A 26,751-nucleotide genomic window follows, 5' to 3' on the forward strand; every position below is an offset into this window, starting at 1 on the left:
GAGCGGAGAGAGCGGAGCAGCGCCGGCGGGACACGGGGCTGTGGTAGGTGACAGCCCCGGGGAGGATCCCGTGGGTGCAGATGACATCCCCAGGTGAGGATCTTGTGGGTGCTGTGGCAGATGACATCCCCGGGGGAGCATCCAGTGGGTGCTATGGGCAGATGACCTCCCCAGGTGAAGATCCAGGTCAGTGACAGCCCTGGGTGACGATCCCATGGGTGCTGATGACATCCCCAGGTGAGGCTCCTATGCGTGCTATGGCAGATGACAGCCCCAGGTGAGGATGCCGTGGGTGCTGTGGCCAGATGACATCCCTGGGTGAAAATCCAGTGGGTGCTATGGGCAGATGACATCCCCAGGTGAAGATCCAGGTCAGTGACATCCCCAGGTGAGGCTCCAGTGTGTGCTGCTGTTTCCATCGCTGCTTTGTTAGTGTGACAGCAGCTCTCTGGCTGTCAACACTTTGGATCATGCTCTTCCAGTAGCTGCTGCCTTTACTGACTTTTTGGATGCACGTGGAAAGTTCCAGGTAGGTTGTCTGATTTTGTTGCGTATCTTCGAATATCAACAAGCTCCATCAGGGCAGAGTGACCCAGTAAAAGTTTGTCTACTGCCCTGGCCTCAGCAGGCTCAGCACCGACTTAGCAGGGGCAATAATCCAGCTTGCTTTTAGTTACAACCACTTACTGGGCAGTCTCTGTTGGGTTAAATAGTTCCTTACATGTAGGTTGGACCTGTGGTGTTACTGGCATTTTGTATAATTAAAGAAAACTTAGTGCTACGCAGTGAAAGAGCACAGACAGTTCACTTGTTTTGGGGTTTGTTACTTCTGTGCTACATTATATTATTATAAATATATATATGGTATTGGCTCTAGTGGCAGCCAGCAGTACCCTCCCTGCTACAGTTCCTCCCAGAAATCTTGCATCAATTTTTTCTCAGTCATGTACAAGGGTCCTGTGCACAAACATCCATAAGGAGCTTCTGCCTCAGAGAAATGTGGGATCTGTTCCTGCTTCACAGCCAGCAGGGCTGGAGCACAGTGAAGCAACATATCTGGGATTGGATTGCAGGGAGATAAATCCCTTACTTACTTGGATAAGGATTTTCCAGTGTGGATTGGAAATTAGAGAGTTACAGTCTCATTTCTCCTGAAGTTGATGGGAATTAGGTACCAACTTTCCTTGAGCCCTTCAAAATTGCCATAGAGCAAACACTGCCTTCTCTAACACACTCAGAAGCAATTAAAAGATCAGGCAGCACTGACAAACCAGTTAATGTGGTTTACAAAGAAAATGCCTTTAAACTTGTCTGGGTCCCAGGAACCAACAGGGGAGGAAAATGACAAGGACCTGAGTAAAGGCTTTACTATCAGCTTGGGAGTCCTGGTAATCAGCCTGGGAGCTGATGCCAAGGAGCTGGATAAAGATGCAATTAAGGTTGCCACAAAGTTCTGGGATACATTGCAGTTCCCAGCTGTGATAACTGAAGAGTTGGCTGCAGTTCCAAAACACCAGCATGATAGTAAAGTAGGAATGAAAGGACAAATATCTTGGCCTTTTCATTTTCCAGACATTTATGTTCACTATCTGCATGGAGCCTAAATTATCCTGGCTAAATTCCAAGCTATAATCTCTTTTTTTTTTTTTCCTTCTTCCTCAAGTGGGTTAGTAAAGTACAATTAAGCTTTGATATTTTGCATTGCACAAGAGAAAACAGAATAAACATTTCCACTTATTTATGATCCATCTTAGCTCTTGGAGAGTTGGACAGTTTTACAAGTCCCTGGCTGCTTATCTTGGTCAGTGCAAACACCCTCCTTTGAAAGCATTGCTTTTGAGCCTCCAGCATGGAGCAGACATCATGTTCCCACTCTCTTTTCAAGTAAAAGGATGTAATGTAAATAAAAACAGTTATTAAAAATCCTGTCACAGGTAAAATGCAGTTCTGACGTCCAGAAATCAGAGTTCCAGCACAGCAAATGCATTTTTCACAGGGTGTGTGTAAAGTGTAACATGAAATGGCTCATTAGCAGCTGTAAGTCACAGGGAAGTCACATCAATTCTTACAGCCCTAGGAAGATGCACAAAACAGAAAGATGTGATGGGAAACTCATCCTGTGATGTTCAAATTGAACTGAAAACCCCTTGTCACTTCCAGCAGCACCAGCAGCAAGGACAGGATCTGAGTCAGGGTGTGAAGGACCTGCCAGTCCCCAGCCCAGGGCTCCTGAGCTGCAGGAAGATGTGGGGCAGAGTTTGACATGAGGCTGCCAGTTCTGGGGGCTGGGGATGGCAGTGAGGGCTGTCAGGGAGGAGAGAGGCAGCAGCATTGCCCTGCTGGCACAGCAGGCAGGCTGGGAGCTGGGGATGGCAGTGAGGGCTGTCAGGGAGGAGAGAGGCAGCAGCATTGCCCTGCTGGCACAGCAGGCAGGCTGGGAGCTGGGCACCCTGGGCACCTGCTTGGCTCTGGCTGCTGAGGAGGATTGCTGCATTTAGAGAGGAAAAAAAGGTCCTCTGTGTAATGAGGGAGGTTGGGAAAGAGCAAAATCCTTTGGGATTGTTTCTGTTTCGTTACAGAGTGGTGCAATGTCAGTCAGTGAGGAGTCAGTCCTACCCTCTGCTCTGTTCTCCTGACTGCTGGGCATGTTGAGAAATCCTTTCTTTGCCACAAGCACCACACTTGCATCCCACAGAAAAGGGGACAAGGAGGGTCCTGCAGTAGCTAATGCAGGAGTGCTGCAAACAGCAAGAAAACCCCTCCAATTGTTCTTATTTCTGCCATGGTTTTGGAAGGTGTTCAGATTTAAATCCTTTTAATTCATGAAGTCCTGATCACCCTGTGATTCCTACCTGTTGAAACTGGAAAACTATTTTGGATGGAGATAGAAGCAATGCATCTACCATTGGTTTTTAAAACCTGTTTAAAAACTGCTTTGAAAAAGACCTACAATGAGACACCTCTGTGAAAAACAATACATTTATGTAAAGGTTTCACAGTAGGCTGAGCTCCCTGGCCTGGACCCACCACTGCCCTTGTCCTGCCACTGGAACCTATCAGAACATGTGGTAGCCAATTCAGAAAGCTAAAACTTCTTAAATCTCATCTTGCCAAACAAGAGTGATCATTTCCTGCCAGTTTGGCTGACAGGACCTGCTGGCATCAGCTTGGGGTGGCAGTGAGGAGTAGGAGCTCACAGCTGGGCAAAGGAAGAGGTCTCCTGCTTTGGCAGCAGCTCAAAGTCACACTGCATCCTGGCAGCAAGGTTCACTGTGCTGTGCTTTCAAAATGAAACTTACATTCTCCCATTTTATGTAGAGTACTTTAAAATTTGAAGTACAGTTTGATTCTTTTTTAGCTGAAGTTTGCTCACCTCACAGTAAGGCTGCCTGGCCTGTTGGATACACTGCTGTCACTGGTTTGGGTTGCTGCCTCTGCCTCGTTTTTAGGAAAGTGCTTCTTGTCAGGAAAACATCTCAGAGACAATGCCCAAATACCCACATCTCAGCACAGATGTCTTTCCTTTGCTGCAAACAATCTGGTTAGCAGTGCCGTTCATTCTGACAGGGATTTAATTCACACTGCAGCACCTGGTTTGCAGGTTCCTGGTGAGGAGTGTGGGTCCTGCAGGCTGCTCTCAGGACAGTGCTCAGATGGGGACACAGCTCAGCCCAGGAGAGTGCAGTCTGCTCTCAGGATGGGACACACAGCTTCCAAACCCAGGACAGGTGTCCCATGACCGTGTTCACAGGGGTCTTAGATGAGGGAAGAGATGAGGATCTGACTCCGTGTTACAGAAGGCTTGATTTATTATTTTATTATATATATTACATTAAAACTACACTAAAAGAATAGAAGAAAAGGTTTCATCTCAGAAGGCTAGCTAAGCTAAGAATAGAAAGGAATGAATAACAAAGGTTTGTGGCTCAGACTGAGAGTCTGAGCCGGCTGACTGTGACTGGCCATTAATTATAAACATCCAACATGTGCCAATCACAGATGCACCTGTTGCATTTCATAGCAGCAGATAATCATTGTTTACATTTTGTTCCTGAGGCCTCTCAGCTTCTCAGGAGTTAAAAATCCTAAGGAAAGGATCTTCATGAAAAGATGTCTGTGACAGTGTCCCAGCCCTGGTGGAGGCTCTGGGGCTGCAGGGAGGAGGGTGTGTGGGGAAGGGGCAGGGCTGGGGCACAGGCAGCACTCTGAATGCTCTGTGCAGGGGCCTGGGCACAGAATGTACCTGTGGGACACAGCACAGCCAAAGGGTGGCACAGCCCGTGTGCTCTGTGTTGTTTCTCATAAACATCTGGCAGTAACCTACCACCCCTAGCCTCGGGGAAATAGCTGCCTTGGCATGGAGGAGCTGCTGGCAGCCTCTAACCGAGGAATATTAAGTTTTGCAGGATTTGTTTTCCCCATCTGCTTAATTATGAAATCAGTTCAGGAGAGGGAGGTGAGACATTTAGGTCACTCTGCTATTTCAGTTGTGCAGAAAATACCCAAAAGGTGTTAAAAATTGTCATCCTCTGGTCTAGGCCAGGTTACTCCAAGCCCTGTCCAGCCTGGCCTTGAATATTTTGAACTTTTCCAGGGATGGGGCAGCCACAGCTGCTCTGGGCACCCTGTGCCAGGGCCTCACCACCCTCACAGGGAGGAATTTCTTCCCAATATCTAATCCAAACATGCCCTGTGATTGTGCAAAGGTATGTTAAAAGGCCTGGAGATTTCCATCAGCAAAGAAAATTCCCCCAGCTCCTCTGTCCTTGTTCTATGGAAGAAGCCAACTGTAAGTGTGTATTTTCAGTCACATTCATTGAAAATAGCCTCACTAGGTGCAAAATATTTTTCTGCCTTATTTTTTCTGTTCTATTTTGCATCACTTTTCATGGCTTGGTTTGGTCTAAAAATGGAGTTGTGCTTTTAATGTGTTGGGAACTGGGGAAGCTTCAGCCCCTCGAGAGTCCCTGTCTGAGCTGAGGATTGCTGTGCTCAGGCTGAGGTCTGAATGAGGACAGCTACAGTTCCTCCACAGCTGAGATGGCTGAGTGGATCTACTGGGGTTCTAAATGAAAATCACTTTGTGAAAATTTTTAGTGTTAGGCTGGTCATCCTCCTAGCTCTTTCCTACAGATAGCTTTCCTTTTCCTTTTCCTTTTCCTTTTCCTTTTCCTTTTCCTTTTCCTTTTCCTTTTCCTTTTCCTTTTCCTTTTCCTTTTCCTTTTCCTTTTCCTTTTCCTTTTCCTTTTCCTTTTCCTTTTCCTTTTCCTTTTCCTTTTCCTTTTCCTTTTCCTTTCCTTCTTCCCTGTGAATACAATGCTTGTCTTTTATTGTCTCCAGTAAATGCTGTGTTGTGGTAAAGATTATGATAAATTATCGCACTAAATATGGCACTAAATATAGGCATAGGGGATATAAGCTAGTGGATATATATTTCTTCTTGTAGAAGAAATTAGTTTCTGTTCTGCAGTAGGAAAAAAAAGTTTGATCCATCTGTTTTGTGTAAAAATATCCTGGTCTTCCTATGGTATCACTTTATTCTCAGATGAAAAAGCCATGCAGTTTTGTGCAGGGAAGCCTCTGTTAGAACAGCATTGTTCAATTTGATTAAGTGATAATGGAAACAATTTTAAGTTTTAAAGTAGAAAAATAAAATCCTGGAAGTTGTGTGATATTTTTTGGTTAGTGTCTGATTGCACTGATGACTTACAATTGAGAAGCCTGAGCAAAGCAAGCAGTGAATTTGAACAGGTATGAATGTGAAGTGCCCTGGAATCCTAATCTGTGAGTGTATGTGTAAAGAAAATAGTTTTAAGGAACAGCTCTGTTCCTCTGGCCTATCATGCTACTCTTTAAGGTGCTTTAAAAACATTTCTCTCTACTGAGCATGCTGGATTTTCAGGTAGCTCAGCAATGCTCCTTTCTAAGAAGTCTTTGCTTTTAGGTTGGAGGCTGGTGTAGCGCACAATGGGATGCCCACAGACCTGCAGAAATGCATTTGGGAATCCTCTCCTCTTCCACAGCCCCAGACACTTGCAGTGCTCGGAGATCAGAGCTGGGGCATGTACCCATGCTGACCTGCCTGTTTCTGTGATTCTGTAGGGCTGGGCTCACAGAATGTGTGTGATTCTGTGGGGCCGGGCTCACAGAATGTGTGTGATTCTGTGGGGCTGGGCTCACAGAATGTGTGTGATTCTGTGGGGCCGGGCTCACAGAATGTGTGTGGTTCTGTGGGGCTGTGCTCACAGAATGTGTGTGATTCTGTGAGCTGGGCTCTGCTGTGCCCCTGTGGGATGTTCCAGCAGTGCTGGCCACAGGCTTGCCCAGCTGTCACAGAGCGAGCAGCGAGTTCCTGACATCTGCTGTGCTCATTGCCAAGGGCTGGAGGTAGTTGGCAAGGAAATAAATATTGATAGAGCCTAGCAACAGGTACTCCTGAGAACTCTTGTTCTGGGAATGCTTAGGCCGTGGCCAGTGTTATTAAAGTTGTGAGAGCATTTTAAGTTTATTTATAGGGTTTGTTTGTGTCTTATCACCATCTCTCAGCGCTGGAATGCACGAGCAGGCTTTGCCATGTGAGGGCACAGATGTGAGCCCCACACCCTGCTCTGGTCACTCGTTTCTACTGGCAGTAGATGCTCCATTGCCCCCAGCTCAGGGACAGCTGATTTACCCACCCTGTGTGACATTCCAAGTGTGTGTTCAAATCTATCAATCCTTTATTTGCTTATCTCAGTAGTGTGAGTGACTATTGCAGAGCTACGTGCATTGGAGACAAAGATTTATTCCTTTTTAGCAATATCCTAGCAAAACATTAACGCACAAAATTTCAGAGAGTGTGCCAGGTGAAATTAGCTTATCACTGCTGATTTACCCTGCTGTGTGACATCCCAAGTGTGTGTTCAAATCTATCAGTCCTATATTTGCTGATCTCAATAGCATAAATGACTATTACAGAACTTTGTATGTGCATCGGAACAAGATTTATTCCTTTTTAGCAATATCCTAGAAGAACATTAACACACAAGATTTCAGAGAGTATGCCAGGTGAAATTAGCTTCTCACTGCCTCTGCTGAGCACTGTCCATGAACAACTGTGTGTTCTCCTTGCAGAAATTGAAGCCAGAGAAGCCTGCGACTGGCTGAGAGCTGCTGGATTTCCCCAGTATGCTCAGCTGTTTGAAGGTATGATCACAAAGACTTGCCAAGCAGCTGACACTGAATTTGAGTGGAATTGTTCACATAAATAATATATTTTAGAACCTGACACTTCTGATGGAAGCACTTCCAAATTCTGTTATATCTTCATGCCAACCTGGAGGAAAGGAGTGACCTGGTGTGATTTCTTGCAGAAGGGACATCTCAGCAGGGACTCAGTACAATTCTTTAAAGGACCAAATCTTCCCTGGTTTTCTTTTCCTATTGTTAGACTGTAACTCAGTCAAATTTCTGCTTTTGTTATTTTTAGTTGCTTATAATTTTTTCAGGCTCTTTTCCTTGGGGTGCTGGAAGTGATGTTTCCAACCACTGATTGCATCCAAAACTCCTCTGAGGCTCTGCAGCCTGTGATCTGAGTGAGATTGCTTTATTGGTGTTTTGAAAAAGCATGTTGCAAAAAATCATCTTGCAATCGTAAGTGTTCATGAGGAATATTCAGCAGCAGCCAGCCAGTCAAAAATACAATTTCAGCATGTTTCTATGTTGTTAAAACTACTAAGTGTGCTTATTTCTTGGGAGGAGGTATGGGTTTGTTGAGAACTTGTATAATTTTTCAGGCCACACTTGTGCATATACCTTAAAACTGTTCTTCTTTAAAATATGGTTTTTGTTATACTTTAAAATATGGTTTTTGTTACAAACATTGAAAGTAACAAAATCTAACCTAATTTAAGAAAGATTTTATCAAAGAACCACAGTTAAAGAACAACATGAACTGCTCTCATTCCCACCTCTCCTAGTCACTGCAAAATTGAAAATTTGCAGTAAAGCCAGTAGAGCTGGGTTTGAAAGCTGTATATCATGAAACCTGGAAATGCTTCCTGTCTGCCCACAGCAGATTGTGTTCCATAAGCTGTTTGTTGGAAATGTGCATTGCCATGCTTCTGGAAAATGAATCCCCTGCCTTACCTTGCTGCTTATGCTGTTTCCTGACCTGGCTAGCAAAATAAAGCTTATAAAATAAGCTAAGAAAATACATATGGACCCCAGTGGTTCCCTCATGTGCCAGGCTAAATCTCAGGAGCTGAAACACTGAACTCTTCATCTCCCAGCCCAGCATGATGTGTCAGGCTCCCTGGAGCTCAGAGAGTGTTTCTCATGAGCTGCATTGCACCTCACCATGGCAAAAAAAATAAATCCCTGCTTTATCCTATAGAAGGTGCAGAGAACCAAAGCAAATCTAAAGGTTATTTTGTGTTTCTCATCAGTGACTGCAAGCTCCTGGAAATGCAGAAGGGCTTGTCCACCTGTACCAACAGCAGCAAGCAGATCCTTGTGTTTGTTCCCCCCCTTGCCCTAAGGAACTGATCCTCACTTGCTGGAAGGATGTTTGCATGAGTGCACAGCTATAGAAATAGAAGTAGTTTCATTTCATCCTGTGATAAATAAGCTGCAAAACTGAAAGTCTTTGCAACTACAGCTCAGATTTCAGATTCAACTTCTCTGTTCACAGATATGCAGTTTCCCATTGATGTAAAAACTGTGAGGAGAGATCATGAGTTTTTAGATGGAGATGCAATTGAATCACTGTTCAGGTAAACATTAATCATGGATCATCTTTGATACCCCCAGCCCCCCAGTGACTTGTTACTCATCTTTTCATGCCTCTGCTTTTGTCAGAGAGGAACAAAGTCACCAAATCTGTGACTGAGGAAATCACTTCACCACAGTTTAGTGCCAATATAGTTGGTTATTTTAGGAATTAAAAGGTAAAGTAAGCACATGTCTGCACTCCCTCTTTAGCCAAGCTCTCAGGGATGTTACACTGAGCATTAAATATCTTTTTTGTGATTAGAAATGGCTGCAAGCTGATTAAAAATAACCAGCTCCCTGCAAGCATGGCAGGCTGCTCTCTAGGATCATGTGCAATGGAGTGCAGGAATTTCCTCCAACTCCTGTTCCAGCAGATAGACAGAAAAAAAAATTACCTGCATGAGATCTGCTCTGTTTTCCTGAATATTTTTTGGGTGAGAAGCAAAGGTACTGGTTTGAAGTTACTGCTTTGCCACAGCTGTTCAGAGCACACAAATGAACCTGCACTGGCAGTGCCCAGTCAGACTCAGGGCCCTGTGGAATTTCCCCAGGATCAGAGCCAGGACAGTGTGAGGCTCCTGCTTCAGCTGGTGCTGCAGGTACTGCAGCTCCTCATGAGGAGATTGGGCAGCAGAGTTTCTTCAGCAGAAATCATGATTTCTAACACTTACTGCAAAGTTCCTCTCCTGGCGAGGTGTTCTGGTCCTTTTCTGAGCTCCCGCTCTGCCTGCACCTGGGGACCAAGAGGAGTTGTTCACACTCACATCTCTAAAGCACAGCAGATGTTAGAGAACTTTGGGTATATTTTGTTTCTTGGTGTCACTCCTGTCCTGTTTGCTCCTTGGAGAGACTGTGTGCCTCGTGTTGATGCCACCTATTGTTTGACATCTAAGTGATTGACTAATGTGGGGACCTTACTGATTCCACAAGCTTTAATTAAAATTATAGATAATGAGTCCTTCCAGAGATACAGGTTAACATCTTCATTTTAATTTTTTTTTTTTTGAGGAGCCCACATAGAATTTCATTTCTTTTCAAAATCTTAAATCAATATGAAGTTTTCCACAATCATTAGCACTAATGATTTTTTTTTTTTTATTAGATTGATTATTGTCTTCTCTAGTTTAAAGATGGCAGAACTGGAAGTGTGAACATCATGGTGTTGTTATTGGTGCTGGTTTTGGGGCCAGTGTATGGGAGCCTCTAGCAGAATGTCACTCTTTGACAATAGTGAAGACTCCCTGGTAGAAGATCACAACTAGTTTAGTGCATGTTTGTTTTCAAGCAATAAAATAGCTGAAATGTAAAACTCCTGTGTTTTTTCTCAAACCCTAGAAGGTTGAACACATTGAACAAGTATGCATCAATGAAAGTGGAAATAAGCCGTGACAAGAATCGGGTATGTCTGTAACATACAGTTCCTGTTCTGATCAAACATGTGTTGAGCTGTTGTTTCAAACACCTGGGTTCAAAAGTGCATGAAGGATTAGCAATTCCTGAACTTTCCTTTCTATTCCATGCCACAAAGTTCTGCTGTTTGCATGTTATGTTGAGAAACCATAGGGATGGAGATTGCTGCTATGTAATGTTTGAAACTTTGCAAGGCAGGTTAGGGGTGGCTTCTGAAACACTTAAAAAATTTGATTTGACACAGGTTACTGTCCAAAAATTCACTGTGGGAGGAGAAGTTGCCCCAAAGCCCCATCATGGCTATCATTGCTTTTCTATGTAGTTTCCCACCTTATGCAAGTCCTGAAAGGGAAATTTCACTCCTGTTGACTTAAAGAAATCCAAAGGGGAATCCAAATGTTCAGCCAATACAAGCTGAGTGGGTTTTAGCTGTGCTGTCTTTGTGCCCTGCCACTGCAGCTAAATCAGAGTGGGGCCCACAGCTTGGCTGGGCAGCCCCAGCCCTGCCAAACCTCTGAGCCACCGGGGATTAACTACAGGACTAGAGAGAAAATAATGCCAAATTCTGGGAAAATGTCTGGGTTTTGGAGAGTTCTGCTCTCTCTTGGGGCAGAATGGGGCAGGAGAAGAGGCAGGTGGCTCCCATCTCTGCAATGTTTCACTGTGCCAGTGTCCCCTCAGAGTGGGGACAATCCAGCAAAGGGCACCTGGTGCAGGTGGGAGCTTCAGAAGGGTGCACAGGTACTGATGCTGCACAGCCCCACAGCTAAACACTTCTTTACCTGAAAATGGATGGGTTTTGGTCACAGAAGTGTGAGAGTGCTTGATTTGTTTGACTTTAGGAAAGGCAGTGTAAACCCAATACAACTATCTTTCAAAATGCTTGGATTTGCCACAAAACAGGATTTTTCACCCTTAGATCAAATCTGTCACTTTTTCCTGTGGTCACTTCCCAGATTTATCAGCATGCTTGGGCATCATTTGTCAGCCTACTTTTCAACTAACTTAGGGCAGATCTTCAATGTCTGAGTGGTCACATTTCCCTGTGTTAGTTGTGGAGGTTTCAGAAGTCGGCAGAAAATTTAAGTCTACATTTTATATTAAACTGCTTTTTGTAATTTAAAATTTGCCAAACGTTGCCCTTGAATTTGTGTTGTTTTTTTTTCCTCCTTCCCAGAGTGATGACTCTGAGGATGATGAGCCCTGTGCCATCAGTGACAGGTGGGCCTACGAGAGGTGCAGCCAGCGCTGGTCTCGCGTCGGGAGCCTGGCAGCTCTCCCAGCAGAGCTGGGGGCTGGAGCTCCCACCCCAGTGCTGAAAATCATCAGCAATGAGGACAGTGTCTGTCTGGATCATGGTGAGAAGCACGATGTGTCCTCGGTTCACAGCACCAGCAGTGCTGACAGTGACATTGTTAACTCCCAGAAACCTTTTGAAGATGTGGAAACCAGCACGAGCTCCTCAAGGTGTTCCTCAGTTAAGGTACCTTCACTGGACTCTTTTAGTTGTTCTCCTCCCCCCAGTGAATTTTTAACTATCACCAGTGAGGAGAAGCTTTTGGACAAGTCACCATCTAAAAAGAGGAAGAGCCTTCTAAAGAAAATGGAGAAGCTGCACTTAAGGAGCTGCAGTTTAAGGAGTGGTCAGTCAAAGGCCAAACCCATAATAAGTGAACCTGTTCTTCTGGAAGGACTTAATGAAGAAAAGATGAAGATGCTGAACTGTGTAAATATTTCTGACCTCTCTGGCATCCGAACAAAGAACAATTCTCCCTTTTCTCCCCAGAGCAGCAATAGCAGCCATCAGTCTGTGAACAGCAGCACAGGGAGCACTGCAAGGCCTGTTACAAAACCAGGCAGCCCCTGTGAAGGAAGGAGGATGCATGCAGAACACATGGACACCAGCAAGCTGCTGCTGGGGAACGATCTATCCCAGCAAGACCTAAAAAATGACGTGACATTACCAAAGAGCCAGATGTTTCAAATACCACAAGGCCACAAACCTGGCACTTTCCCCACAGTGCTTACAGACAGCTCCCTGTCTGCAGACAGCTCCTCTGTCAACTGGAGGACTGGGAGCTTCCACGGGTGCAGGAGGAGCAGGAGCAGCTCCAGGGGCGCCAGGAGCCCCGTGCTGGGCAGGGATCAGAGGCTCAGTGTGTATGACAACATGCCCAGCCCCGAGCTGCAGGGCCTGGAGCAGCTCGGCGACGACGACGTTTTCTCAGAGCTGAACAGTGTCATTGCAGATGTCAATGGCCTCAAAAAGCTGGTGGATCAGTGGACTGAGAAGTTCTCAGATGATGGGGACTCTGACTTTGCCAGTGACTTGGCCTCTTTGTGTCCACCCTCCCCTAAGGAAAGCTCTGTTGAACCAGAGGGCTCAGAAGATAAGAGAGCAGGGGAGGCTGGGGGAGAGAGCAGCTGTGGCCTGGGCAAGGAGATTGGTTCTGCAGAGCTGGCATACATCACAGACTCTAAAAACACCAACAGGTCAGCCATCCTTGGGTTTGCCTTTGATTCTGTCCACTCAAATATAATTGGTTTACCAGAACAAAGTCTGTCCTGGGTAGCAGGGTCTGCCCTGCAGGTGGCAGGTACTGCTCCACAGGCACCAATTCTGACCTCTGCTGAACAGGGACACTCATAATCTGCATGAGCACTCAGGCATTGGAGCCAGGGAAACAGTTTGTATTGCCAGAGCCCCTCCTGGGTGGGAAGCACCTTGTTTAAGTGCAAATAACTGCAGGTCATTTAGAGTCTTGGGTGCTTCACAGACGCAGGTAGGAAACAGGGATGGGGAAATGGTCCTAAGGTTAAGCAATATTTGTCCCATAGGCACGGGAAGCAGCACTGGTGTGTGGAAGAGAACCTGGAAGGCCTTTCCCTGCAGACTGATGGCCAGTCAGCTGCCCAGCTGGCCCGCACACAAAAGCTGGCATTGCTGAAACTCACGGCTCTAATGGACAGATATTCCCCGTCCAGTAAGCAGGGCTGGAACTGGTAAGTTGTGTGATATTGAAACAACCTGAGCTGGAAAGAAAGGGGTTGATGTAAGCATGTGAATTTCCTTGTCTGCATGCATTGCATGTGTTCAGGATGAAGAATTTCATCCTATTAAATTGCCAGCAGCTCTGTGGTTATTTCCATGGCTCCAGCATTTCCTGTGCTGTGGGCTGCACTTTGGCCCCTCGCTGCTCTTACTGATTTTAAGGCACATCATAGTGTCTCTTTAAATTTGCCCAATTGCAGGGCTTTTTCAGAGGACCATCCCAGTGACTGTGGGACTGAGGATCCAGCCCTTCAGCACTGTCTGTTTGAACTAAACCAGTGACAAATTCAGACACTCAAAGGACTTACATACATTTTGTGATAGGGAGCTTGTATTTGAATATAGAAAGAATGAAAAAAACCCTGCAGTCCTATGGAATGTATTTCCCACGAGGATGCTTTATTAAAGTTAATTTCAGCAATGAAATGAGGAAGTCATCCCTGTAATTGATGATTTTCTCTCCCTCCTGGTGCTGTGTGTATTTGGGGCTGTGACAAGGTGCAGCCCAGCCCTTTCTGATGAGTGTACAGCAGCAGGTGCAATGTGCTGCACACCTGGTAAGCTGCATCTACTTGGTTTTCATTTCTAGGACCATACCAAAGTTCATAAAAAAGCCCAAAGCCTCAGACTACAAGGACAAAAATGTGTTTGGGGTTCCTTTACTGCTGAACATGCAGCGGACAAGCCATCCCCTGCCCAATGGCATCCTGCAAGCCCTGGAGTACCTGAGAAGCCACTTTCTCGACCAGGTATGAGCTCAAGGCAGCCCAGAGGAGCTCTGGGCCATGAGCAGATCTGCTCCAGGGAAGCAGACTCTCTTTCATGCTTTTTTGAAGGAGTTTTTTACCCCTGAGGCTCTGAGTAGGCAGAAGGGTGTAGCTCTGAGCAGGTGGCCTGTGAGGAAATGCCAGTGCTGATTCCCTCTGGGAATGCCTTTAGCCCTGTGCTGTGTTTCTGTGCCTTCCCTCAGTGAAACCCTCCTGGTGCAGGCAGTTTCTAGGCTGCCTTTGCCTGGGGAGGTGTCATGGCTCTGCTCCCCAGGGAGGCAAATCTGCCAATGTCACTGTTCCTCTGTTCTGTGGCTGCCGCTGGTAGTGCCAGAGCTGATGTGAGAATTAGTCTTGTTTCAGCTGAAATGCGCCACTCAGCAGAGAGAAAACATTACAGCACTGCCTGTTACAGCTTTTCCTGGAGCTCAGCTGAGTATTTATCCCCTGAGCGGAGATGGCAGAGGAAGTATGTGCTCTATATGGTATTTCCATAGCATAGCTGCAGAAATGAAGACCTTGTGACATGAGACATATTAGTTAAAGAGAGGACTTTTCTTCCTGTGCTTTGCCATTGTCTAGAAGTGTTATATGATGCCAAAGTGCAAAAGTGACAGTGCAAGTGTTTTTCATATAAATTCAGTTCATATAAATAAACCAGAGAGTGTAAACACTGCCACAGTGGCACAAAGTAAAACTGTCACCAGACATTTTGGTGGGTTGAGCTCATGGGAAACTCCTAAATCTCGCTGAGTTGACAATCACATTAAAAAGAACATCAAATTTTCCCTCCTAATGGCATCTGCCCTTTGCCAGCCTGTGGAAAAATTAGATGTATCAGGTGTTACAGGGAGCTTTGTGGATCTCAGAGTCAGTTTGTGTAAGCCAACAGCTGATGTATGTTTGTGTTTGGTGGGCACACAGTGGTGAATTTGAAACTTAGAGTTCCCATGTGTAAACACAGCCTGCCCAAGAGAATGGATATGTGTCAATGGTAGTGATTCTAAAAGGCAAAATAAGTACTTTTGTATGAAATAAAAGCCAAACAAAGATGAAAATTGGTATGTCACAGCTGATTCTGTGGGTACCAGGCATGGCTTGCCTCAGAGAAATGTCCATGTGGCTTCTGATACAAAAGTATTTTGGTGTTCAATCAATGATACAGAAGTATTTTGGTGTTCAATCCCACTGCCACAGGATATTTGCTGTTAGAAGGAAGGTGAAGGATCACTTATTTATCAAAATTTTGATTCCCAATGACTCCTCTCTTTGCCTCTAATAATTCCTTTTACCCACAGGTTGGCCTGTTCCGAAAATCGGGCGTTAAATCCAGGATCCTGTCCTTAAGAGAAATGAATGAAACCAGCCCAAACAATGTGTGCTACGAGGGGCAGTCAGCCTTTGACGTGGCAGACATGGTGAAGCAGTATTTCCGAGACCTCCCCGAGCCCATCTTCACCAGCAGGCTCTGTGAATCCTTCCTGCACATCTACCAGTGTAGGTACCCAGGGCTGGCATTTCCCTGCTCTCTGGCCACAGGGAATAACACACAGCTTTCCCAGCACTGTCCTGGGAAAGGCTGTGAGGAGATCAGAGGAAAAGAATAATAAACAATTCTTAGCCCAACTTGCTGCACCTGGTGTTGTGCACATGTGGAATGGGTTATGGAGATTTGTGTACCTAAGGGTGGTTTCTTAATTGGCCAATGGTGATGGTGTTTTAATTAAAGGACCAATAAAGTCCACCTGTAGTGAACTAGGGTATTAAAAAAGCAATGGTTTTTTTAATAAAAAAGAATTAGCCTTCTGAATGATAGAGTCCATATGTCATCTTCTTTCCTATCCCCTGTACCTAACACTGACATTTTCCAGTGCCTTGGATATCTTAATATCCATAAGGCAGTGGCCAGACAGGACTAGTGCCAAGACCCCTGCAGCCAGAGGGGACAAGGCAGGCTGGACATTTCTGACAAGATGAGTTCCTGTGGCTCTGGACCTGGGAGCTTCCCTTCTGCATCCTCTGAACCAGCTGGTTCTCTTCTCTCAAGGATGAGTGTAAGGAAATGCTGCGGCAGCCTCTTTAAACTGTGCTTTTAAACAGTTATTGCCTTGTGCAAAATTAAGAAATAACCTGGTCTCCTTGTTCATGGCATGGCATAGCTGCTTGAGCAAGAAGACCTGATATATTGATTTATTTCTTTATTAAGGTGCCCAAGAACAGCTGCTGTGAAACAGCTGGGAAATGCCAGCAGCTTTCTGTCTGTGCTCACAGTTACTGTCCTTGAGACTCAAACCAAAAAACCAAGAAAACTCAAAGCTGAAATACTGCATTTAATACAGTTTAAACAGGTTCTATTTCCAGCACTTTGCCCTCAAGGAATTCACTTTCTAAAAGCAGATGGATTGGGGAAGGAGCTTGAAGTAGGGCTGATAATGTTGTTGGGACAGACAAGTTTCTTCTGCTTCTGAGAAAGGGTTTTGAAAGACAAATTGTGAGCTTTCTGAGAGGACTGGTTTTGCAGCCTAACCCATGTGGCTTTTATTGACCTAAGTCAGTGAGCAGCTTCTGTTCTGTGTACAGTGTAGGTTCATGGAACTTCTGTTGGGTTTTATTTCATCACCTGCCAGGGTTTTAAAATTTTGTCAGAAAATGATTTATCTGTTTGAAATAAGTTTTCTTCTTGCATTCACAAAACCTCCTTTGTAAGGAGATCTACAATTCCCATGTCCAAAGGATGTATAACTGCTTTCCTCCAATTACTGTAATCTGGCCACTGTCTACCTCCTGCCTCTTGTTCTGGGAGAGAAACAGCAAACACCCAAATTCTATTGACCCCACTCACCCATCTTTTGGAGCAAGTGCACAGGTTAAATTACTCTTTTGGAGATAAGAATTATGCTATTTTCACCGAGTAGTGTTCTATGTATGTAAGTGTGTTCACACTTGTTTCACCAAGTGTGTTCTATGTATGTGCTTCTACCTGAAGGGAAGGACAAGTGATCTTCTGCCCTTTGCAGTGGTGTTAATTGGAGAAATCCTTGTGCTGGGGATGTATGGCAGGATGAACCAGACCCACATTCCTGCCAGAGCTTTGTGGCCAGACAGTCTCAATGGGGGTTAGTGTGAATTAAAATCTGTTGGCAAAACACTGGTCTCTGAATTGAGTTATCTGAGAGCATCTGTTCTCTTCGTGCTTGAAGCTGAAAGGAAAAGACAGTAGAGCAGCTCCAGAGTATCACTGCAGAGTCATATTTTATGGGGAGACAGCTCCTTATTTGGATTGTAACTCAGTTCAGGATGTGTTCATTAGCATGGTGTTCAAGATAAATGGCAAGTCAGGCAGCAGCATGCCTGGGTGTGAACATGCACCTGACAGGCAGCAGGAGAAATGGTTCATGTTTGGTGGGATAATGGCCTTGCCTTGTCCGCTGTGAGCTCGGGACAAGGAAATGGATGAACCTACAGGCTCAGGGCCCTGCTGGGAACCCTGTGATGGGTGCTCCTTCTGCAGGTCACGAGGGGTATTTGTCACGGTTTGTGTTTTCAGGATTCTTGTCATGGTTTGTGTTTCCAGACGTGCCGAAGGACGAGCAGTTTCAGGCTGTCCAGGCTGCTATTCTCCTTCTCCCAAAGGAAAACAGAGAAGCTTTGAAAATCCTCCTGTTCTTCCTGCGAGACGTGGTGGCTTTTGTCGAGGAGAACCAGATGACCCCAACCAACATTGCTGTCTGTCTGGCTCCTTCTTTGTTTCACCTCAACACCCTGAGGCGGGACAGCTCCTCCTCCTCTACCAGGTATTGGCACTGCTGCTGTCCACAGTGCTCTTGCTGGAGCAGTGCTTTCTGTGGCTGGCCTGGGCTCAGTGTCTGATTTTGAGGGGGAAATGGGCTGTGTGTCATGGGTTTGCCTTCAATCTGGTTGCTGAGGTGCAGCAGGAGCTGCCTGCAGTGCATGGAGCAGTGTGGTCACTCTGCCCAGTGCAGAGGCTGTGCTGAGGCCCCATTGCTGTGCTCCTGACCATTCTCTGTGTGTTTCCCTCACCCCTGGCTGCCCAGGAGCCCAGCATGTGGCTCATTGCTAGCCTTAAAGTGCTGCTGGCCATTGGAAATGTGCTACTGCACTGCCCACCTGAGCCCAGGTGTGGCCTCAAGGCCCTGCAGATACCTGGCAGATTGAGGCAGCTGGTTCTGCTGGGTGATAAGGGGATCATTCCTGCCAAATTGAGCCAGGGGATTCTGTAAATGTATCTTAATAAGTAAAAGTATCTGGGTTGCATAACATCCCCTGTCTGTACGTGCAGGGAGGAAGGTGCCCTTGGGCCAAAGCAGACAAATAATCTCTGAGAGCATTCGTGCCTTATCTGGCTCCTGGGGCAGGGCTGTGTGCTCTGCTGGTGCTGCTGGGCTGTGGACAGACAGACAGGGCAGGAGAGCTCAGCTGGCTGAGCAGGGAGCATCGTGCCCCCGACAGCACAGCGAGCTGAGCACTCACTTGGGGATCTGCAGGGCAGGACAGTCCCAAAGCAAAGCTGTCAGATGTGCTGTTGGCATCTCTCAGGCTCTGCATAGCACAGGGGAAGGGAAAGAAAACACTGAGGATTTTCTTTTCAATGTTACAAAGCATCAGAAAACGCCTCAGGCATTCCTGTGCTGAGCTGGCACCCGGGGGAGCCACGGGGCCACCACCAGGGCGCCTGGGGAGGGGATGCAGTGGGGGCAGCAGGTCCTGCTGCATTGCTGGGCTGTCTGAGCTCCTGGGAGCCACACTCTGGGACTTGCTCCTCTTTGCTTTGCATCAGAGCTGCTCTGAAATGTTAGCACCAAAGATAGCAATGGGGTTTTCTCTTTGTTGTCAGTGTTTAGAAGGCAGGATGCTTTGAAGCTGTGGCTCTGCTGTAACTGTGCATTAATGCCTTGGTGCAGGGTTCCCACTTCAAAGGGTTCCAGCTGACAGGACTGACTGAGGAGCAGCACTCAGGACTATTATCTTCCACCCAATTTTCAAGCCCTTTGGCAGGAATGTACAGATAAAAGTTTCAGAAGCCAAGACTAATGATGTAATACCACTAGCATGAATTAAAAGAGGGGACTGTTTTTGAAATGTGTTGGGTGTGGTTTGGGCTAAAGGATTTAAAAGGTTTTGCATGGGTTTTGCAGGTATCAAAGGAGCTTGGTATTGGTGTAAATAAGCTTGGGGTCATTGTTGTTCTTGGCCAAGTGTGTGATGATGTGTTTGGGGAATAAATTCCTTGACTTGCCCTTCTTGGGTGTCCATTCCTACTGGCCAGTAGTGCCCTGGACACCTTTGGGATGTGCTGGGAGGGAATTGACCTTCAGTGGTCACACTGCATTAGCCATTAGCCCTGCATGGCACAGCGCAGATCCTTCAGTGCAGAGTGTTTAGTGTAGTTCCCAGCACTTTGCTCACTCAGCCTCCCTCTCACCTTCCCCTCTCTAGGTCCAGCCAGAGGAAGTGCAGCCTGGGGAAGCCAGACCAGAGGGAGCTGAACGAGAACCTGGCAGCAACGCAGGGCTTGGCCCACATGATCATGGAGTGCAACAGGCTCTTCCAGGTACGTCCCTCACTGTCACCCAGCAAAGCTCTGGCCATCCTGGGGGGAGGCTGGCTTGGAGCAGCAGCTGGGCAATGTCCCTGCCAGCCCAGCTGCTGTTCTGCCTGTGACAGATGGGCACCCTGCTGCTGCCAACAAAGGGAAAATGAGTGTCATTATTGCACTCCTCCATCCACAGCGTGATGGGACTTCACTCCATGGGCTTGGGGACAGCTTAGAGAGCACCTGTGGGGCAGTGGCTGCCACGTGCCCTGGCAGGGAGGCCCTGGCCATCCCTGCTGGAGAGTGGGTTGAAGTTCTGCTGCTGGGGCCTGGCCAGAGCAACAGCCATGCCTGTGCCTGGCCATTGACCTCAGTGATCTGACCCTGGACCTTGGCCCACAGACTGACTTCCCAGCCTGACCGTGCCTTTGCTGTCATTATGGACTTGCCTGGTGATCCTTACACTGTGGCTGACCCTGGTTGCTGTCCCTGGACCTGATCCTGACCTCCCTTCCTGGCTGGCTCACCTTCCTGGCTCCACCTGGGACCTCATCGCCGTAGCTGTGTCTGATGGATGTGTCTGATGGATGTGTCTGATGATCTTTTACTCTTGGCTGACCCTGGCTGCCACCTCTGGCACAGCCCCAGCAGTGTGGGACAGGGCAGCTGCCCTGCCAGCTCTGTTATCCCACCTGACCCTGGCCCCTTTCCCTCAGGGGTGCTGTCCACACTCCAACAGCCAGCTCAGACCTTCTGATCCTCTGCTCCAGCTGTTTGCCTGGGCAGGGGACACTGCCCCATGGCCCCCTGCACTGACACATGGCCCTGCCCCAGGGCTCCCCAGCACTGATTCCACAGCCAGTGCCTGGCCTCTGAGTGACACAGCTGAGGGTCCCAGGGCTCTGATCCCTGCATGCCTCAGTCTCCAGCCCAGACAGGGCTCCTAAGTGCCCCCTCCACCCCCAGCCCAACCATGGCCCCTGTTTGCCCAGCAGGGGCCTGAACCCTGTGCCCAGCTCTGAGGTGTCAGGGTGCCATGACACCCCTGCCCTGCACCCTCAGGTCAGCCCTGGCAGCACAGCCCTGTTCCTGGCTGCATGGCCCCATGGAACAGCCCATGGGAGCTCTGGGCTACCCCTGCACACACGGACACCCCACAGCCCTGCTGTGACCATTGCTGCCCCTCGCCCTGGGGTGCTGAGACGCAGGGATTGCCTGCAGAGGGCTGTCCCCTCCTGCTGGAGGCCACAGCTCAGCATGGCAGCCCCTGCCATGCCCGTGCCTGGAGGAACACCTGGGTCTGCTGCTCTGGCCCCAGAGCTGGACTGGTCACTGTGGCCACCGCTGGACTTCTGCCCCTGAGGGGGCCCCGCGAGCAGGACCCGGCTGGCACCGCTGCCACCCAGCCTGCCAGCTGGCACAGGTAGGGTGGGACAGGGCCTGGCTCTGAGCCCCGGGGGCAGGGAGAGCTCCATGGCACGGGAAGGGCACAGGGAGCACAGCACACGGCTGGGCAGCTGGTGACATGCATGGCTGTCACCCTGCTGGCAGCAGCGCCAGGCCTGGTGGGCTTGTGGGCAGTGCTCAGCCACGGGGAGAGTGTGTTTGCATGGGTCTGCACTTGGTGAAGTGCCAGCTGGTGCCCACCACATCAGGTACTGAGCAGCTGTGAAAGCTGAGCCCTCCCCAGCGCTCTGCACATGGCAGAACCTGATACAGCTCTCTCTATATACATATATATATATATACATACACATATGTACACATGCATGTCAGTGAGCACGTGCATCAATGCAGCACCTTCTCTCCAGCGGTACCATAGCTGCATTTTTGTGCTGCTTTAGGACTCTGGAAGTTTTCTTAGGAGGCTCACAGCAGAGCCTCCAACAAACCCCAAGGCAAAGGCAGGAGCTGTGGCTCCTTGTAGCTGCCCACCATTGATATGCACTGCACAAAGAGGTTTGCAACTCTGTAGGGATTCAAAACATTGCTGCTGAGGGGAAAGGCATTTCCCTTGTGTTTTCCTCAGAGGGAATGTAGTTTAACTGATCTGCTCCTCTCCTGGGCTTCCTTCTCCTCCAGGTAAAGCTGCTGCCTGCCTCCCTGCACCATCACAGATGACATCAAAGGCTGGGTGACATGCACCTAAGGTAAAGTGGATGGAGGGAGTATGGATCAGAGTATTGCTGGCTCTGGGAGCGTGGGTGGGTGGAGGGTTCCCTGGAGGTACCTTTGGGTGTTCTGAGTTCAAGGGCTTTGGCTCCTGCACTGAGAATTGCTCTGAGCTGTGCTCACAGCCACTTGTCTGCCTCTGTATCTGCAGCTACTTAAGCCACACTCCTTTTCTTTCCTTTTCCCTCCCCTCTCTGCTTTTTTTTCCCTTACCACAACCCCACTCCAACAGACAGAGAGAACTGCAGTTGTTTAGTCCCTTTATTGTCATTCCACAGGGAACTGCTACATCCTCTGCACAGGCTTAATGCCCAGGATGTCGAATCCTTTGGCCATGACGGTGGCAGTGGCTTCGCACAGCAGCAGCCTCCACATGTTCACCTTCACGATCTGGCCTGGAAAACACAGACACAGGAGCTGGAGAAGCTGCTCAGAACAACAGTACCTTCCACAGGGGAAGCCCCTGCACCCAAAACCAGGCCCTGGATGGCACATGGAATCCTTCCTGCTCTCCCCAAGCCAGGCAGACTGACCACCCCTCCTGTTTGCAGGTGCCTGGCTGCTCCCAGCTCTGCTCAGTCTTCCTGCTCAGTCATAACACAGTCTCTGTCAATCCTCCCACATGGACACAGCAGTGTGACAACAGCCTTTCCAACACAGGGTAACACCCTGGAGCTGGATGTAACCACAGGATGTGACACAGGCACACACAGCACCCCCTGGCCAGCACTCACCAGTCTGCCTGTCCTTCTCCACGCAGTAGCAGCTGTCATAGAACTCAGTGAAGGTGGTGGCCAGCTCATACAAGTAGTCACAGAGTGTGTGCAATAACAAGTCCTCCAGGATCTTCTGCAGGATCTCAGGAAACCTCAGGATGCACTTGCCCAGCTTCCACTCCTTCTCATGGTCGAGGACAAGCACCTCCTCCCTGGCTGCCTTCCGCAGCATCTGCTCATCGATGTTGGCCAGGCGAGCAATGGCCCTGGAAGGGTCCAGAACAGAGGCTGCTTGTGAGGGTCCCACTGCCCAGCCTGCCCAGGGCTGATGGCCTCCCCTGCCCAGTCCTGAGTGACCAAAGAGGACAGTCAGCCCTCAATCCAGCAGGGCACTGCAGAGGAACAGGGAGGGATGGGCTCAAGGCACCTGCATCAGCCAGGACAGCTGATACTGCCAAGCAAACCAGGGCTCAGGGTGCCAGAAAAACTGGGGTGTGGCAATACCTGAGCTGAGCAGCTGCTGGAACACATCCTTTTCCAACCACCTAAATCCTCTGCTTCCCAGGAAGTCCCACAGTTCCCTCCCCGGGCTGTGTGTCACACAGAGGAGCCAGTTTGGGTGGCACTGGACACATCGTGTGCAATGACAAATAAAACCTTGTCCGTGGTGCATACCAGTGTAGCTGGCTTCTCTTACAAACACCCCCAACAGCACTGGTGTGACTGTCACCCCTTGGCCCACACGTCCCTTTGTGACACAGCTGCAGAGAGCACCAGCTCCTGCAGCTCCAGCACCCCTCTCACCTGATGCGTGTGAAGGCATAGAGCAGATAGGCAGCTGTGTTCCCTCGGTCATCCAGCATCTTGTCAAAGGAGAACACGTAATCATTGAGCCTGTTGTGGGACAGATCTGCATATTTGATGCATCCAAAAGCCACTGATGTCTGGGCAGCTTTCAGCTCTTCTGGTGTCAGGACCTGGTGCAATTTGCAAACAGACAAGAGTCAAGAGGAAGAATGAAGCACAGTGCACAGGCCTGGCCTCTCAGCAGGGCTCAGGAGGAGAGCCCAGGCTGCTGAGGGCATTCACCCACCTGGTGCTCAGTTCACACACACTTCTCTGCCTCAGGGCACCAGACAACTCCATATCCATCCCTCACTTCTGCAATCCACTGGCACCACAGCCCTGCCCAGGTTAGGGCTGACTCCCTCTCCTGACAGCCCACAGGACCTCTGTGCCCCACAGCCTGCCAGTTGTGATGTGCTCTGCTCCTGCTTCTTATATGTACATGGAACAAATGTTGGTTGTCCTACCCTTATGGAGCATTTTGGTCAGTCCAAACACTTACAAACCCCTCTCTGCTGGAACAGTGACAGCAGGGCAAAGCACTTTGTGCCTGACTCCTATGAGCCCTTTAGAGATTCTCAAGGTTTTGTTTTTTTATCTTGCTTCCTCATGTTCCTGTTTAAAAAGGGACTTTTCCCTTCCCCCTACACTACCCTTCCCAATTCCACTGCCCCACACTGTGCTTGGTCTTTCTGTTACATTCCATGTCCCACACTACCCAGTTCTCTGCAGGCAGCAAGACAGACAGGAATCTCACTAAGCAATGCAGAGACCACAAGTCTGTGAACACATCTGGGAAGTTCTCAGGACAGAAGCAATCTGTCACAAGTACCTTGTCCCGTTCCTTGTCCTTCAGCTTGTCCATGGCTCGTTTCAGTCCCTCCTCCAGCAGGTCTATGAGACGCACCGTGTCCCCTGAACGAGTCTTGAACTTCTTCCTGAAAACACACAGCCAAAATGAGCACCTGCAACAGGCAAAACACTTCCACCCTCTGCCTGGCGCCCAGCAAGCTTAGGGAAACAGCACATGGCAAATCTTTTTGTATTGAAGGAATTGCCATCACATGGACAGCTCCAAAAATGAGAGAGCACCCACAGCATGGTCAGCAGGAATGGCCACAAGGGACTCAACAGTGAGAACTGTCCAGTTCCAGGCATTAAGCAGCACACAACAGCAGTACCAGACTTCTCCCAACTTTTTGTTTTATCTACCATGGAGGTAGAGAGTAATGAAAATCATGGCCTTTACCACTGCCATCATCGCCCAGTGCCACATGAGCTTCCACCACCCAATCCAAGTGCCAGGCAGCAAGAGCCAAGCTCGAGAGGGAATGTGACCACAGCAGCAGTGACTGTGTGGCTCAAGGACAATGACACACAACACCATGACACAGTTACAGGTAACAGCACAGGAACCAGTGCTTTCTTTTGGGCTTTATTTTGGTGTGCCACATACATACTTGTCAGTGAATGAGAGCAAATCTCCTGCATTCACTCAAATTTTCTCTCCAAGGTACAGACAGAGGAAAAAGTACACCCAGACACTTACTTGTCTTCTCCCAACACCACTCCAAAGGCAGCATGGGCCACTCTGGTGACTTTGGGATCATACCAGCCAATCATCTGTCCAGCTGCAAACACTGTTTGGAGATGCACAGACTGCAGGAAAATAAAACACCAACAACTGGTTTTCAATCCACTCCTCTGGGTGCAGTTTCTTCATAGCTTTATCCTAGCCACAATGATGCTCTCACAATAAGACTTAAAGTGTTTCCAGTTCCACAGACAAATTCTGCTTTGAAAAGTTTGACCTTTTCAAGAGATTTCCAGCTCTACAGAAGCAGCAACTGGCAGATTCCCATCACTGCTCAGATAAGAAGTAAATACACCAATCACACTGAAGACCCTGTGGTGTTCTACCTGTGTTACTGCTACATCCATCATTTCACACACTTTGTGCTGCCCAGCACCAGCAGTTACAGCAGAGGGTGCTGAACTCACCTGGCCACTATCAACAACGTAGATGAGGATGTCACCCTTCTCTTCACACAGCCTGTGCTTCAGAGCAGCCAGGTCTGACGTGTCATAGGTGTAACCCCCGTCTGATTTCATGATTGTCAGCGGGACTGAGAAACCTGGCACGAACACGACCTTCCTGCCATCATCAACCTGCACAAATCCTGCCAAAGCACGGAAAACATTCTGTGGTGAACCACAGCAGGGAGCTTCTGGGCCAGCAGCAACACCTCCCCTCCCTGCTGCTCTTCCCCAGAAAGAAAAGGCTACACACTCACATAATCAAAAATATGAAAATACCTAAATGAGAACTCCCTTGTCAACACAAGTCCCATTCTGTCCAGCAGTTCCAGAACTATGCACAAGTGACCAGATCTGCATAAATGTGGCCTTACCAGGAAGGACCTAATTCAAAAACTCCCATCATTTGCATCCAGATCTGCCTGTACAGCCACAAAGCCATCACAAAATATGGCATTAAAGGCACCAGAAACTCTACAGAGGTATGATGAGGACTCTGCACAGAGTCTTTCTGAGGCGAGACAGTCAGAACGCTTGAGATGGTGAGACTCAAGAACTGCAAAATCCAGACAGGAACACATAAAACCAGAGACTTTTTATGCTGCACTTGGCTTCTTGCCAGTTTCAAAGTCAACGTGATCCCAAAATCCCACTGTCTTCACAGAGACTTCTCAGACAAAGTCCCCACAGTCACAACACTAAGACTGGGTAGTCTGTCATATATTGCTCCTTGACTGTTTACTCAGAATACAATAAATTCCAGTTGTACCCTGTGCTACTGCCTACAAATATCACAGGTAAACTGCTTTTGATATCAGCAAGAAAGATTTAGGCCTCCTGAAATGAGGAAAAGCCACAAAATGTCCTCTTAGGAAATGTGGCTGAGGAAAAAAGCAAAGATGGGGAAGATGCAACTTGAAAAGCATCAGCCCTAAGCCCTGCTGAATAGGATTGAGGTCACCATGCCCATCCTCACAGCTGCAGAACTTCTGATCCAAGACCAAAAGCCTCACCTTTATCTTCAAATTCTTTCACAATGTCTTTCATCATGTCATGGTAGAAGGATTCCCCTCTCTCAATGATTGTGATGTCCAAACAGTTGTAGATTTTCTGGAATTCTTGAGGGAAACAGAACATAATACTTACATTAAAGGCACATAGTGAGAACTAGTGGCATGTTCCACCAGAAGCAGTGGGTACAGCAAGACCCAAAAAAGCATTATCCATTTCTTGGTCAAGGCATCAGACTAGGACTCAGGAGAGAAAAAGATTTAGCTGCAAGTCTCCACTTAAGACAGCCCAGTACTTTGGTTGTACTGGCTTTTTGCTTTCAGCTGCTCTTAGCAGTGTGGCAGTGATTTTCAAGGGAAAACAGAAGGGTGTGCTCAGACATAAAGTGAGGAAAGCCACACTGCTGTACAGCTGAGACATGATTTCCAGATGTGT

General features: G+C 48.0%; 2 protein-coding genes across 3 annotated transcripts in view; one reads left to right on the forward strand and one right to left on the reverse strand.

The window, feature by feature from the left end:
* On the forward strand, nt 1-26,341 carry LOC131564618 (rho GTPase-activating protein 7-like). 2 transcript variants are annotated; one of them, XM_058815133.1, is made up of 13 exons: nt 1-93; nt 7,114-7,185; nt 8,672-8,753; nt 10,087-10,150; nt 11,339-12,654; nt 13,000-13,164; nt 13,803-13,962; nt 15,279-15,477; nt 17,555-17,774; nt 19,438-19,552; nt 19,937-20,957; nt 21,617-21,684; nt 21,985-26,341. In XM_058815133.1, exons 1-11 carry the CDS (start codon nt 81-83, stop codon nt 19,952-19,954), a joined length of 2,424 nt encoding a protein of 807 aa, XP_058671116.1. In that variant the 5' UTR covers nt 1-80; the 3' UTR covers nt 19,955-20,957; nt 21,617-21,684; nt 21,985-26,341. The 2 variants fall into 2 exon arrangements, with proteins under 2 accessions (XP_058671116.1, XP_058671115.1); XM_058815132.1 differs by lacking the exon at nt 19,937-20,957.
* RARS1 (arginyl-tRNA synthetase 1) overlaps nt 21,950-26,751 on the reverse strand; it is a 16,474-nt gene continuing 11,672 nt past the window's right edge. Inside the window, exons 9-15 of the mRNA XM_058815134.1 lie at nt 26,319-26,423; nt 25,270-25,448; nt 24,818-24,927; nt 24,101-24,206; nt 23,227-23,399; nt 22,441-22,688; nt 21,950-22,101 (exon numbers count right to left, since the gene is read on the reverse strand). Coding sequence (XP_058671117.1) covers nt 21,992-22,101; nt 22,441-22,688; nt 23,227-23,399; nt 24,101-24,206; nt 24,818-24,927; nt 25,270-25,448; nt 26,319-26,423 — 1,031 coding nt within the window. The 3' untranslated portion in view covers nt 21,950-21,991. The remainder of the gene's footprint in view (nt 22,102-22,440; nt 22,689-23,226; nt 23,400-24,100; nt 24,207-24,817; nt 24,928-25,269; nt 25,449-26,318; nt 26,424-26,751) is intronic.

This window comes from Ammospiza caudacuta, chromosome 16 (genome assembly GCF_027887145.1).
Source record: "Ammospiza caudacuta isolate bAmmCau1 chromosome 16, bAmmCau1.pri, whole genome shotgun sequence".
In the NCBI taxonomy this organism is placed as follows: Eukaryota; Metazoa; Chordata; class Aves; order Passeriformes; family Passerellidae; genus Ammospiza; species Ammospiza caudacuta.